At 31.7% G+C, this 16,393-nt stretch overlaps 1 protein-coding gene across 1 annotated transcript; it reads right to left on the bottom strand.

Moving 5' to 3' along the window:
• Positions 1-10,682: 10,682 nt before the first annotated feature.
• LOC132062928 (uncharacterized) lies at positions 10,683-11,677 on the bottom strand. The gene has a single exon (XM_059455390.1). It carries the CDS (start codon positions 11,470-11,472, stop codon positions 10,897-10,899), a length of 576 nt encoding a protein of 191 aa, XP_059311373.1. The 5' UTR covers positions 11,473-11,677; the 3' UTR covers positions 10,683-10,896.
• Positions 11,678-16,393: the final 4,716 nt, after the last annotated feature.

Below are 16,393 nucleotides of genomic sequence, written 5' to 3'. Positions count from 1 at the left end.
CTCAATGTCCACGTCAAATTACGTTAGTTCATCAGAGTTTTAAGTGTTGAATTGAGGAGAATAGAATTAGTCATGGTCACAACAACAATAATTACAACTCAATCCTACAAGTTAGGATGGGCTTTACAAATTTTCACTTCTTTATTTAAACTAAGTTCATATTATTATCATACTAAATAAAATTAAAAATAAGTTTTATAATAGACGTTCTCTAACATATCTATCTAAACATATTCTGAATTAGTAGATACCTTTTTTCCATTATGTCATATCTTTAGCTAAGCCTACGTTGATATCATGATCTATAGGTCTTTCGAGACAACTTCATTTCATGTGGTATTGCCAAATAAGTTTTTAGCTCATTTAAGAGTTTTTGAGGAGAATATAAAGATGATAGAGTAAACAAAAAAAAAAACTCTAAAGAGCATTGAATTGAAGAAAACAAAATATTAATAACCAATACTTTAAGGAGCATTGAAGAAAAGAGACACTAATAACCAATATTTGAGCGTTGAAGAAAAAGAAATATTAATCACACTTAATGTCCATGTTAAAATTCATTAGTTTATCATAGTTTAAGTGTTAACTTGAGGAGAATAGAATTAATTATGGTTACAACAACAATAATTACGCCTCAGTCCTAAACAAATTTGGATCAGTTGTACAAATTTTTTTTATTTTCTTCATTTAAACTAAGTCCATATCATTATCATACTAAATAAAATTAAATATAAGTGTTGTAATAGAAGTTCTCTAACAAATCTAAACATATATTTAATTAGTAGATATCTTTTTCCCACTATATCATATCTGTAGCTAAGCCTACACTGATATCAGAATCCGCGACTTTTGTAGGACAAAAAAAAAAAAAGTTAAACCAAACTAATAAAAAAAAAAAAAAAAAACATAAGTAGTTTTCACGCACAAATTTTGTGCGTGAAAGGACCAACCAGCAAAAACAACAGTTTGGCCTTTCACGCACAAAATTTGTGCGTGAAAGAGCAATGTTCCATCATTGCAAACAATTTTGCACTTTCTTCCTATTCCAAAAGTCATAAGAGAATTAGTTGTCCATATATTTATGGAAAATAATTTATAAACACTCGAGCATTATACTAATCCAATTAATTATATATTCATGTGTACTTACATCTACTTAACACGAGTCCGGAACCAAAATGACTCAATAAAAAACCAAGTGAACTAAAATATCCCAATAAAAAAAAATTACAAAACTACCTTTAGCGCGATTTTCCGCACTAAAGATTTTTTTTTGGCATAGCGCAGTATTTTACTGCGCTATAGCTAGCACTAAAATAAAAAAAAAATTGGTAAACTTTTTTTTTTTTTTTTTTGGCAACACTTAGTAATCGGAGCCTACTTAGTGTTTTTTTCATACTTTGACTAATGATTAGTCGTGTGTCAAGACTCCGAAACTTCAATATTTTATATAGAACCTGATATTTTTTTCTGCGTACAATAATGTAGGCTCAATACATCAAGGATACGTAGACGTTCGGATCGTCATTTTAGGGGTTCAAAAGGTGCCCGAAGTAAGTTTTGTTTGAAAAAACTTAGTGTTTTTTCCATACTTTGACCAACGATTAGTCGTGTGTCAAGACTCCGAAACGTCAATATTTTATATAGAACCTAATATTTTTTTCTGCGTACAATAATGTAGGCTCAATACATCAAGGATACGTAGACGTTCGGATCGTCATTTTAGGGGTTCAAAAGGTGCCCGAAGTAAGTTTTGTTTGAAAAAACTTAGTGTTTTTTCCATACTTTGACCAACGATTAGTTGTGTGTCAAGACTAATCGGGTCTTGACATTATTGTACGCAGAAAAAAATATCAGGTTCTATATAAAATATTGAAGTTTCGGAGTCTTGACACACGACTAATCATTAGTCAAAGTATGGAAAAAACACTAAGTAGGCTCCGATTACTAAGTGTTGCCAAAAAAAAAAAAAGTTTACCAATTTTTTTTTTATTTTAGTGCTAGCTATAGCGCAGTAAAATACTGCGCTATGCAAAAAAAAAAAAAATATTCTTTAGTGCAGTAAAATACTGCGCTAAAGATAGTTTTGTAACTTTTTTTTTGTTGGGGTATTTTAGTTCACTTGGTTTTTTATTGAGTCATTTTGGTTCCGGACTCGTGTTAAGTAGATGTAAGTACACATGAATATATAATTAATTGGATTAGTATAATACTGAGTGTTTATAAATTATTTTCCATAAATATATGGACAACTAATTCTCTTATGACTTTTGGAATAGGAAGAAAGTGCAAAATTGTTTGCAATGATGGAACATTGCTCTTTCACGCACAAATTTTGTGCGTGAAAGGCCAAACTGTCGATTTTGCAGTTTGGTCCTTTCACGCACAAAATTTGTGCGTGAAAACTACTTATTTTTTTTTTTTTTTTTGTATTATTTTGGTTCAACTTTTTTTTTTTGGTCCTACAAAAGTCGCGGCTTCCTGATATCATGATTTGTAAGTCTTTCGAAACAACTTCATTTCATGTGATTTTGGTCTGTCTCGTTCTCTTTTAACACGTTCACTTTCTATAGCATCACACCCAGGGCCAGGTGCATAAGTAGGTCGATGCAGGACATGTCCAAACGATCTCAAGCGATATTCTCGTGTTTGACCTTCTGGTGAATATAGTCCATTTTAGTCATTTTTAATCTTATCTAATCCTATATTGTCGCACATCCATCTTAGCATTCGCATCTTGGCAACATTCATCTTGTGGATATGTTAGACTTTAGCAACTCAATATTAATTACCATACAACGTTGCCACTTTTATAACTGTTCTATAAAACTTATTTTTCACTTTAATAGGCATCCTTCTATCACATAATACCCGGTAGCACTTTTCCACTCAATCATCCGGTTCTAATCCTTTGAGTAACATTTTCATCTATCATTTCATTTTCTTGAAACAATGCCTAGATATCTAAAGTATTTGCATTTTAGCACCGGAATCATGTATGAGAATTTATCACAGTTAATTGCGAGACATACATGCTATATTTTTCTATTTTTATTTAATTGTTTGACTTCTGGAGTTCACTGACCCAACTAATCATATTTGTGCTACATAAGATTTATTTAAAGAGGAAGCACCGGAATCCGAGACTTCTGATTAAGATTGGAAAAAATAGGAATCTAATCTATTTCCTTGATAGTAAAATGTATGTTATGCATTCATTGATTTGATGAAATATCAGAAAACAGATGGTTTTAAGAAAATAAAATACTCACGTTGATAAGGTTAGGGACTAGACCATGACCTATTTTGGCTTGTGTTGTTCAATCTTGAGGCGTCAAAACTAACCCAAATTGGCAAAATAAAATAATATTACAAACCGTGCAACTTCAAAATTTAATGAATTTATTTATATAAATTAAGGGGAAAATGTTCAAATTTACAGATGAACTATGCGAAATCGTCTATTTTTGTCCTCTGTTTATAATTGAGATCAAAACTATCCTTGTCGTTATCAAGTTAACCTACATTTTCCTTTTTTACAGATGAAAAATTAGTAGCACCACAAATCACTACGTGTTCAAAATGTGACTTTAAATTAAGCGGCATGAAATGGTTTTAATCGAAGCAAGGTATAATTGATAATTTTGCATAGTCCAAGGTATATTTGGGCCTTTTTCCTTTATTTTAAAAAAAGAACACACATTATATTACCCGAATTAACACAAATCCATACTAATTCTAGTTTCCACTAAAATGACTAATTAACCATTACCTTCAAAACATCCAATTCACAAGATAAATATATTCCAAATAATTAAGACATGGTGATCTCATAACAACGACTAACTAATTGTTTTTTTCCAACATTATTCAAAATTTAATTATTAGTATATATATCTTATGTTTTAAGCTTTGTGACTTTGCTCCTTTTTGAAGTTGTAAGTTGAAACTGCTTTTTAAAGCTTTTTAAAGAACTGAGGAGTGATTTTGAAGTTTTTCATCAATTATGGTTTGACTTAGATTAGTTTTTTTTTTGTTGGTTAAACTAGAAGTTGGGTAGCTCATTTCATATTTCTATCTATTTTTTCATTATGTATAAGCGGCTTGGGGGTGGGGGGGGGAGGGGGCGGGGGGGACGAACACGGCTCCCCAAGCTTGTACCAACAGCTTCATGAATTGTACCCGCATTAAATTCTTGTACCATGAACTATATAATTTGTACATTTTATTCAACTATTTTTATATCTCATATAGACATGTGTCATAGTACTTAATATTTATTCTCTTCTCATGTATAGTCGTATGCACTTTAAATTTAATTCTCTGACACATTTATTTCCTTCGTGCACTTTTACTTGTTCACTTTTGACTTTTCGTGTAGCTGAATATTTATTCTCTTCTCATGTATAGACATATGCAGTTCAATTTTAATTCTCCTACACAAATTTATTTCCTCCATGCACTTTAATTTGTTCACTTTAGACTTTTCACATTCTTTGAGAATTAATAAATCCCTCGTGCATATATGTCATAGTACTGAATATTTATTTTCTTCTCATGTATACACGTGTGCACTTCTATTTTAATTCTCCGACACATATTTATTTCGTTCGTGCACTTTTACTTGTTCATTTTGACTTTTCACGTTATTTAAGAATTAATAATGAAGTACTCCTCCCTACTCATATTACTTGGCCACATTACTATACTTGACTTTTCACGTTCTTTAAGAATTAATAAAAATGACGTAGACATGTATCATAGTGGTTAATATTTATTCCCTTCTCATGTATAGATGTATGCACTTCAAATTTAATTCTCCGATACATTTATTTCCTCTGTGCACTTTTACTTGTTCACTTTTGATTTTTCGTGTTCTAGCTGAATATTGATTCCCTTCATGTATAGACATATGCAGTTTAATTTTAATTTTCCTACACAAATTTATTTCCCCCTGCACTTTAATTTGTTCATTTTTTACTTTTCACATTCTTTGAGAATTAATAAATTCCACGTGGATATATGTCATAGTACTAAATATTTATTCTCTTCTCATGTATACACGTGTGCACTTCTATTTTAATTCTCCGACACATATTTATTTCCTCCATGCACTTTTACTTGTTCACTTTTGACTTTTCACGTTATTTAAGAATTAATAAATGAAGTACTCCTTGAGTCTCATATTACTTGGCCACATTACTATATTTGACTTTTCACGTTCTTTAAGAATTAATAAAAATGAAGTACTCCCTACGTCCATATTACTTGGCCACATTACTAAAAATATATGTCTATTTTTCTATTCTATATTTATCTTTTTTTCTATTTCTATTATCCCCGTTTTCCTTTTTTGTCAATACTTTAAACGTGAAGAGAGGACGAACAATAGCAATGCAAATTTGTACCAAAAGTTATTTTAATGCTCCTACACATAATTTGTTCACTTTTGACTTTGCACGTTCTTTGAAAATTAATAAATAAAGTATATATTTTATCATAATATCCATATTTATTGGTATATAGTCTCAATAGCCTTAGAAAATAATTTGAAAATGAATAATTAATGTGAAGGGTAAAATAAGAAGAAGAATTTTTTTTCCTTGATATGTTAACGTCGACAAGTAAAAGTAAAGGGAGGGAGTGACATTTATCCCCGTTTTCCTTCATTGTCAATACTTTACTTATTTACTCTCCTTTGCAGTCTCTGATTATTGTTTCTTTACATTTATAAAATGTATTACTTTATATTTTCATTTTAGAATTAAAATTTGGTGATTAATGATATAACATATATCTTTCTAATTTTGATTTCTTTGTAACAATTAATATAAAAAATTGTATATATTTTATAATTAATTTAATAAAAATATTTTAATCCAATATATACACCAAAATGGTTCTTATGTTTGGATCTGAAAAGTTACTTAATTGAAATGGATATCAACCTGTCGGTATACATATAAAATATTAAAGAATTTAAAAGAAAAAGTTTAGAATCAAAATATTAATTTTCCTTCATATTCTTACTAATTTTCTTTTACATCAATGAACAACTTTCATTGTCATGATAATGATAAAAAAGTCCGACTCTTTTCATCTCAAAGACTTTTAATTACAACTAAAGTGATGGTACATAAAATACATTTTGTATATATAATAACAATTAGAATGTTTTTAAAAGTTATTTTCAAAATACAAACCTTAAAGACTGGCTAATTAAAATGAATAGACATGTTCGACCCGCGCATCACACGACCCGCATGTATTACTAGTATTATATATAAACGTGGTAAAAGGAACGAACACAACTTCCCATGATTGTACCATGGGCTTTAAAAATTGTACACGCAATGAATGCTTGTACCATAAGCTATATAATTTGTACACTTTATCCAACTATTTTTATATCCCACGTAGACATATGTCATAGTACTTAATATTTATTCCCTTCTCATGTATAGACGTATGCACTTCAAATTTAATTCTCCAACACATTTATTTTCTCCGTGCACTTTTGCTTGTTCACTTTTGACTTTTCGTGTTCTAGCTGAATATTTATTCTCTTCTCATGTATAGACATATGCAGTTCAATTTTAATTCTCCTGCACAAATTTATTTCCTCTGTGCACTTTAATTTGTTCACTTTTGACTTTTCACATTCTTTAAGAATTAATAAATCTCACGTGGATATATGTCATAATACTGAATATTTATTCTCTTCTCATGTATACACGTGTGCACTTCTATTTTAATTCTCCTACACATATTTATTTCCTCCGTGCACTTTTACTTATTCACTTTTGACTTTTCATGTTTTTGCTAAATAGTTATTTTCTTCCCATATATTTTTCTTCTATTATATAAGTGCCAAAGGAGGACCAACATAGCATTAACAAATTGTACATAGAGCATTCCATGTTGTACCCATCTATTTCTATTATATTCTATTATATCTATATTTCTAATAATATAAATTTCTATTATATATAAGTGTCAAAGGAGGACCAACATAGCATTAATAAATTATACATAGAGCATTCCATGTTGTACCCATCTATTTCTATTATATTATATTATATATTATATATATATTATTTTTCTATTATATATAAGCACGGTGGGAGGACGAACACAGCTCCTCCAGCTTGTACCATAAGCTTTACAAACGCAATGAATGCTTGTACCATAAGCTATATAACTTGTACACTTTATCCAACTATTTTTATATCCCACGTGAACATATGTCATAGTACTTAATATTTAAGAACGTATAATAGGTTTTAATTCTGACACATTTATTTCCTCCGTGCACTTTTACTTGTTCACTTTTGACTTTTCGCGTTCTTCTTGAATATTTATTCTCTTCTCGTGTATCATATACGGTTCAATTTTAACTACACAAATTTATTTCCTCCGTGTACTTTTACTAGTTCACTTTTGACTTTTCACGTTCTTTAAGAATTAATAAATCCCACGTCGATATATACCATAGTCGAATATTTATTCTACTATATATACACGTGTGCACTTCAATTTTAATTCTCCGACACATATTTATTTCCACACTTTTACTTGTTCACTTTTGATTTTTCACGTTCTTGCTGAATATTTATTTTCTTACCATGTATACATGTATGCATTTCAATTTTAATTATCCAACACATATTTATTTTCTCCGTGCACTTTTACTTGTTCACTTTTGACTTTTCACGTTATTTAAGAATTAATAAATGAAGTACTCCCTCCGTCCTATATTTCTTGGCCACATTACTTGACTTTTCACGTTCTTTAAGAATCAATAAATGAAGTACTCTCTTCGTCCCATATTACTTGGTCACATTACTATACTTGACTTTTCACGTTCTTTAAGAATTAATAAAAATGAAGTACTCCATTCTTCCATATTACTTGGTCACATTACCAAAAATATATGTCTATTTTTTTATTCTATATTTTTCTTCTTTTCTGTTTCTAATATATATAAGTGTGAATACAGGACTAACACTGCAATAGACATTTGTACCACAAGCTATATAAATTGTACATTTTAATCAATTACTTTTTTATCCCACGTGGTCATATGTCATAGTACTGAATATTTATATCTTCTCATGTATACAGTATGCACTTCAAATTTAATTCTTCGACACATTTATTTCCTCCGTGCACTTATACTTGTTGACTTTTGACTTTTCAAGTTCTTTAAAATTAATAAATGAAGTACTCCCTCCATCCCATATTACTTGGCCACATTACTAAACTGCTTTTTTATCCCACGTGGACATACGTCATAGTACTGAATATTTATTCTCTGCTCATGTATACAAGTATGCACTTCAATTTTAATTCTCCGACACATATTTATTTCCTCCGTGCACTTTTACTTGTTCATAAATGAAGTACTCAACATTACTAAAAATATATGTCCAAATTACTTGTTCATTTACAGAACCAAGATAAAATTAATTAAATCTTTCACATCTTATCCTCTCTGTCCCATATTACTTGGCCACATTACTAAAAATATATGTCCAAATTACTTGTTCATTTACAAAACTAAGATAAAATTAATTAAATCTTTCCCATCTTACCCTTAGTAATAAATGTTCTTGAAAATAGTCAATTTTGATTAGAATATATTTATTAGAGAGAAATAGGGGTAAGATAGTAAAATACATCTTTTATTTCTGATTTCTTAAGGAGCGTGCAAAAGGGAAAGTGACAAGTAATATGGGACAGAGAGAGTATATATTTTACCATAATATTCATATTTATTGGTGTAAGTCTCAATAGCCTTCGATAATAATTTGAAAATGAGTAATTAATGTAAAGGGTAAAATTAATAATAATAACACACAAATATTCACTGATTAATTCCATGGAAATTAATGGCCATCCCCTTCTGCATGATTCTCCCCACTCTTCTTGTGTTGCCTAGCTTGATGATCCCCATGATAAATAAAGGAATACAAGAAAAAGAATAACATGTATACAAGTATGTACACAATCAACATAATTGAAATTTCGTACCAATTAATAATTACCATATTGGTTTCTTTCTCTTGATATGTTAATGTAGATAAGTAAAAATAAACAGAGGGAGTGACTTTTATCTCTGTTTTCCTTCTTTGTTAATACTTTAAACGTGAAGAGAGGACGAACAATAGTAATGCAAATTTGTACCAAAATTTATTTTAATTCTCCTACACATAACTTGGTCACTTTTGACTTTTCACGTTCTTTGAGAATTAATAAATGAAATATATATTTTATCATAATATCCATATTTATTGGTGTATAGTCTCAATAGCCTCAGCAAATGATTTGAAAATGAATAATTAATATGAAGAGTAAAATAAGAAGAAGATTTTTTTTTCTTGATATGTTAACGTCGACAAGTAAAAGTGAAGGAAAGGAGTGACTTTTATCCCTGTTTTCCTTCTTTGTCAATACTTTACTTATTTACTCTCCTTTGCAGTCTCTGATTATTGTTTCTTTACATTTATAAAATGTATTACTTTATATTTTCATTTAATTAAAATTTGGTGATTTACGATATAACATACATCTTTCTAATTTTGATTTCTTTGTAACAATTTGTTTTATAATATATAATTGTTAATATAAAAAATTATAATATATTTTTTAATTAATTTAATAAAAATATTTTATTAGTTTTGCTTTTAAAAAATCCAATATATACAACAATGGTTCTTATATTTGGATCTGAACAGTTACTTAATTGAAATGGATATCAACCTGTCGGTATACATATAAGATATTAAAGAATTTAAAAGAAAAATTTAGAATCAAAATATTAATTTTCCTCATATTCTTACTAATTTTCTTTTCACATCGATGAACAACTTTCATTGTCATGATAATAAGAAAAAAGTCCGACTCTTTCCATCTCAAACACTTAATTCCATCAACTCCATTTTTTAATTATAACTAAAGTGATGGTACATAAAATACATTTTGTATATGTTGCTATATATAATAACGATTAGAATGTTTTTAAAAATTATTTCCAAAATACAAATCTTAAAGACCATTAATTAAAGTGAATAGACATGTTTGTAATTGAACAAACTATAACCCAATCTTTCTAGATGTTTCCATGCTTGAATGTAAGGTGAATGCTTGGTTTAGAAACACATATATATGTGATATAATTTCCTAACTGATTAGTCATGAGATTTCTCATTAGTAGCAGCACCCTGCTAATGAACAAGCAAACTGTACAAACAGGCCATATTGGTAGTAAGGTTCACCAAAAGGCAATGCAAGTTTTGCCCATGGGATGCTATAAAGTATAAAGTCAGAATGCATTACACAAATTGTTGGGGGGCAGAGAGAAAATAAGGGAACCAGAAAAAAAGGTTACGAAGGCAAAAATTTGCCGGAATTTTCTGGTGGAACTATGAGGGGGTACCACACAACACTAATGAAACAACTTCAGTGTGGTGATTCCGGGAAAGAGGTTAACCTGTCATATAAGAGAAAAATTATCGAAAATTCTCATCATTCGACCGAAAGATCAGATTATAAGTCTATGATCACCATTCACCACGCCTATATTGTGTAATGGATTTAAAGCAGTAAAAGCAAGGAACCTTCACAGAGAACCAACTATTCTGATTCTATTCTAGATGTTCTCTACATTCATCAAGCTCGTATACTCGCAATTGACTCCAAAATCATATTATTGATTGCTTCATCAAAATAAAGAAGCTTCTAATATGCCCTAGCCCGACAGAGATAATTATAAATTCATAATCCAAGAAGCAAATTCTAACATAGAAAATTAGAAACTATGTAGTTGGCATATTCTCTTACAAAACAAACTAAGGATGGCAGGATAAGAAAACCTGCTAAATCCAGCAGAGGTTATTACTTCATAACTGCAAATCCTCCAGCAGCTTTGATCTTTTCTATTATTTCGCTAGCCTCCTCTTTGGTTACTCCTTGCTTAAGTATAGCAGGAACTTTTTCGACCAGGTCCTTGGCTTCTTTCAGACCTAGACTCGTGAAGGATCGAACCTCTTTGATCACCTTGATTTTCGCAGCTGCTTCAAATTTCTCCAACTTGACATCAAATACTGTTTTCTCTGCCTTCTTCTCCTCAGCCTTTGCCGGTCCACCACCTGTTGCACCCAAATCCATGCCTTCTACTTGAATTTGTTTCAAATTAGGGTGTCTTAATATCTCTCTGAGTGAAGGACCGATTTGTCTACGCTCTTCTGGGGGTAAAGCAGCAATACGTTCAGCAAGCTGAACTACCTTGTCTGATGGTTCAGGCCTAGGGCCATATGGATCATAGGCAGGAGGATATTTGTATTTTATGGGCTTGGCATTGGGATCTCTGGGAACAAAATCAGGTTGAAACGAACGAGATTGCAGAGGCCCTATAATTTCACGAAGAGCTGTATAGGTATGGACGGGCCTTAACCGTGCAATAAGCTTCATGCTAAAGATACCAGACCCCACTTGTAAGATCACACTGGGTATGTTATAGTTGTTGTGCTAATGCAGAAGAACTCTTATAAATTGGACTTCAACCACTTGGTAAAGTTGGTGTTTTACACACTTACCTGGAAAAGAAAAATAGAAAGTCAGCTATCTAATAGAAACGAAAAATATAGTTCATTGTCTTGGTAAAAGAAGACAAGGCTACAATATTAGTTTGACGTTAAGCCTTTTCAAGAAAATAATTTCTGACGTTAAGCCAGCCAATGCCACCTATCAATACACACAGACACGTTAATTCCTCAAGAGACAAACTTTTTTAATCATTGATTTAGTTTATGAAGGGTCTATAATAAAAATTCCTAAATTTATGAGTAGAAATGAAGTAAAATTTTAGTTTGGATTTTACTCGGAAACGATTTATGAAAGATGTATAGATAACAACTACTATGACAAAGAATGAACAAACTGTAACTAAAGTGACAATCTCCTCTTAGAATCTGTAGAGGTCCAAAAGAATGCATCTCACAGGATTTCTTTCAAATTAAACTTTTTTGACATTGTAATGGAAGCATTATAGTCCTTGGCAAGCAAACTACAAATTAATACCTGAATAGCAAAGGTAAATAGCTAACATTTTTAGTTGAACCTGTCACTTTACGTTACATTCCTAAGAACAACAAAAGCACCTCGCCTCAATCCCAAACTAGTTGGATCGAGTACTTGAGTCCTCTATATCCATAGTTCTCTCTTTAGATTTACATTTCAAATAAACCAACCACAAAGTTTCTTTCTTCTGTCAATACGTGTGCCCAATCAATGAATCCATTATTTGTACTCCATAACAGGGTTTAAAAGCCTAGACATAAAATGAACGGAAAGATCAACCTAGCTGCAGGACTAAGTTCAGCCTCAACTCTAAATTTGTACTAATTCATTATTAATACTCCTAAGGCAGAGTAGCACATTTTATTAAATTAGAAGTCATTAAACAATTCTTTTTGGGGCCGCGGGTTGGTTAAGATAGGAGTAAACTCCTATATTTATGAACCAATAACCAGTAGACATTGAGACCTACTACACTCACTAAACCTCACTTAATATAAGTCACATAGAGACCTGATTGGGACTTAAGGCTAGGCCTAGATGGATGTGATTATTTGTGAAGTAGAGCTACTGTGAGTCATCTAAACTAATCTACCCCATCTTACTATTACTATATAAAGAAAAAGTTTTTTCAATAAAAACGGAGTCGCACAAACCATTGAATGAGCCAAACTTATGACATTTTCCTTTGGTTTTAAAGATCATTTCTATAGGTAGCCAAAGCAGTTTGACACCATGAAAGTACTAACTGAGAGAATTCCATGTAGATTCCTCCTCTAAATTTCACAGTCGAACTCTAAAAGTCTCTGAGTTACTTGAGCCGAGGGCCTTCCGGAAACAACCTATCTCCATCAGGTAGAGTTAAGGTCTGCGTATACTTTACCTTCAATAAGGTACACGCTGTGGGAATTACTGCTGAGTATGTTGTTGTTGTAACTCTATAAGCCTCCCAAAAACAGAAAAACTTATTGGTGCAATGAATTTCCGTTCTCCTACTACCTTCCTAGAGCAACCCTAGAGCAGAATAGCTTGATATTGCTAATTCTCCTCTTTTTCCATAATAAATTCTAGTTCAAAGCAAAGTTAAAACATTGAGCTTTATTATATACAGGAAGATGCTCCAACTTAAAACCAAGAATATTTCAGTTGACTATGTGTCACACCCCTTTTTCCACCCCCGCAATAAACAGGTGTTTCATTATTAAACGGTTTTTCCAATTAAAGTGACGATTTCGAATAGGGATTATTTATTTATAGAGTCGCCACTTAAAATTGAGTTTTGGTGTTTCAAGTCACCTTATGAATTCCTAATCAAAAGAAAATGACTCTTCTATTATTGGTCCGCGAAAATAGAAGACCGGGTAAGAAATTTTGTTGACCGGGGAGAAGGTGTTAGGCATTCCCCAAGCCTCATGGTTCTACACGGTCGCTTTATCGACATTAGATTAATCTATTTTTGGATAAATTGTGTGACAAGCCTTGGTTTGCTCGTGCTTTTTATCGTTGAACTTTTACCGGTCTTAACCCGGATGCGTAACCGCATTCCGGATCTTGACATACACCGGCTTAGAAGCGTAACCGCTTTCTTCGCTTGTATGTATCGCACCTACTTTGTCTCTGTTTACACGTCTTGATTTGAATTAATGAAATTTAAAACAGTTTGTCCAAGGTGCGTAACCACTAGGGGTGGGCACGGTACGGTATATACCGATTACCATACCGAAATCGAAATTTTTAATACTGCAGTTTCGGTATTATGGTATTTGGTACGGTATTTGGTATGCATTTTTGAAAAGTTTGATATTTGGTACGGTATTCGGTATTGATAAAGAAAATACTGAAATACCAAATACCATACCGAAGTATTCCATATAGTTACATATACAATTCACACACACACACACACACACACACATATATATTACTAACAAATATATAATTAGTATTAGTACAAATTAATTGTTTAGACGTTGGAATTGCTTGTACTTTCTTTTGAATATTTTTACATGTGTAAGATGTTAGTATGATATAATTGGTTGAAGTGCCCTTTTTGTGTACCGAAGTATATATATCTTGATTGAAATGCCCTTTTTGTGTAATTGATTAACGAAGGGCATTGCTTGTACTTTCTTTTGAATATTTTTACACGTGCAAGGTGTTAGTATAATATAATTGAGACGTTTCTTGAATAGCCGAAGTCATAATTATTTATTATATGTATATATGTAAGTCATAGTCGAACAAACTATGGTTACCGAATTACCGTACCGCAAAATACCGAACCATACCGAATTAATTTGGTATGGTAATGGTATAGTATTTTTAAATACCGAAAACCGAAATTACCGAACCGAAGTTTCAAATACCATACTATGCCCACTCTTAGTAACCACATCCTTGAGTTTCTTTTAAGTGTCTCAACATAAGATGCGTAACCGCATTCTTAATCGACACAAACATTTTAAAACGTTCCTAAAGCTCGTCTAACGTTAAAAGCAATTATTTGTCTCTAAAATTCGAGACTTATTATTTGGTTAAACTTTCACTCTTTTGACAACGGGCTTTGAAACGTGTTCGCAACCCATCTCACTCCCTTACAATTGGTTTTACCACTCTTATTCTTTTATACTTGACGACAGGGTTTGAAATAATTTGCACCCCTTCTCACTCAACTTACATTAATTAACTAAAGAGGCCTTAAACATTGATCTAGGCCCAAAAGTATTTATATTAACGATGGATCAATTTGACATTTATAATCGGGCAATTCCCAGAATTGCCCTTCTTTTGGGGTGGTATTTAAATTTTGCCTCTCATATTTGTGGTCTTTAAATTTTGCCCTTCGGCTAAAACCCATAGGTTCCGGGTTCGAACCCCCGCTCAGTCAAAAATTTTAAAAAAAATTGCAAAGCAGAGTTTAAATTTCGCTATGCCCCTCTAAATGGACTTTGCCTTGAAGCATATATATATCTTTTTTCAAGGTAAACTTTTAGTAATGCGCTTAACTAAAAGTGTCTTACCATAAACATAACTAAAAGTATGCCCCATAAGGCGTAAGTTTTCCTTAAGGCTTAAGGAAAAGTTCTTGCCTTATAGGGCATAATTTTGTTATGCCTTAACTAAAATTCTGTCCCATAAGGCATAACTAAACTATGTCTTAAGAAAAATTTCGCGCATTATGGGGCGGACTTTTAGTTATCTGGGATCCGGCATAACTTTTAGTTTTTCTTAAAGATTGTATGTTGAATCATATCTCCCACAGTCACCTTGCGAAATTATTTTTTTATTTTATCTTGGCGGGGGTTCGAACCCAGAACTTCATGTATTCGCCCACCTTTCTAAGCAAAGGGCACAACTTAAAGACCACAAATATAAGGGGCAAAATTTAAAGACCATAAATTTGAGGGGCAAAATTTAAAGACCACCCCAAAAGAAGGGCAATCCGCGCAAAAAAATGTATATAATCAGCAACTCCAAGTAACAAAAATCCAAATCTTAGTAAACCCACGAGAGTACGAAGAAAGTAAATGAAAGCATGCTTACCGTGATACATGATAAAAGAAACTGCTGATAAAAACATTTGTTAAAAAAAAAAAAAAAAAAAAAGGTGAATTTAACATGACAACAAACTCTTTTCTTGAAAAAACCAACTTAATCTAAGTTTAAATGAACTCTTTTTAGCATCTGAGACCAAAGAGATGTTGGGTTTTGATATTGGTGAATGGGAAATGATGGGATAAAAAGTGAAGGGAATGTAAAAGGTCCCTTTTGCTTTGGTTAAAGCATTTGTCCCACATAGGAAAAAGAGAGGAAAAGAGAGGTGTATATATTACATTACACCTTCTCTAGTTGCTAAAAGGGTTGAGGGGGCAAGGACCCCTCGCGCCGTCGTCATCGCTCGCTCGGCTCGGCTTTTGCTTTGGCGCCGCTACCAGAATTTGGAGTACTACTATTCTGGTAAGATAATCGTTCTATCTGGGAGGATATTCCATCAACCTCGAATCTTGTGAGGGGAATAATTTCATAGGACACACTTGAACTATGTGGGCTCGATTATATTCGAAAATATTTTTTTATTTTCCAACAGCATTTTCGTTCATTTTCCGGTTTACGTAGTTTATTGGTTTTTTAAGTATTTTATCTTGTGTAATTTGTTTACTAAGTGTTTTACAGATTAACGTTAAAACTTTATTTAAACTTATACAGATTATTTTGTGAACAATCTTAAGGAAATTATCTATAATATTATAACATGTATTATGTTTAAGGAGATTAAAACTTGTGTAGTTTTCTACTCCATATGAATATTAGTATT

This window comes from Lycium ferocissimum, chromosome 7 (genome assembly GCF_029784015.1).
Source record: "Lycium ferocissimum isolate CSIRO_LF1 chromosome 7, AGI_CSIRO_Lferr_CH_V1, whole genome shotgun sequence".
Lineage (NCBI taxonomy): Eukaryota > Viridiplantae > Streptophyta > Magnoliopsida > Solanales > Solanaceae > Lycium > Lycium ferocissimum.
This window is presented reverse-complemented; position numbering and strand designations above follow the sequence as displayed.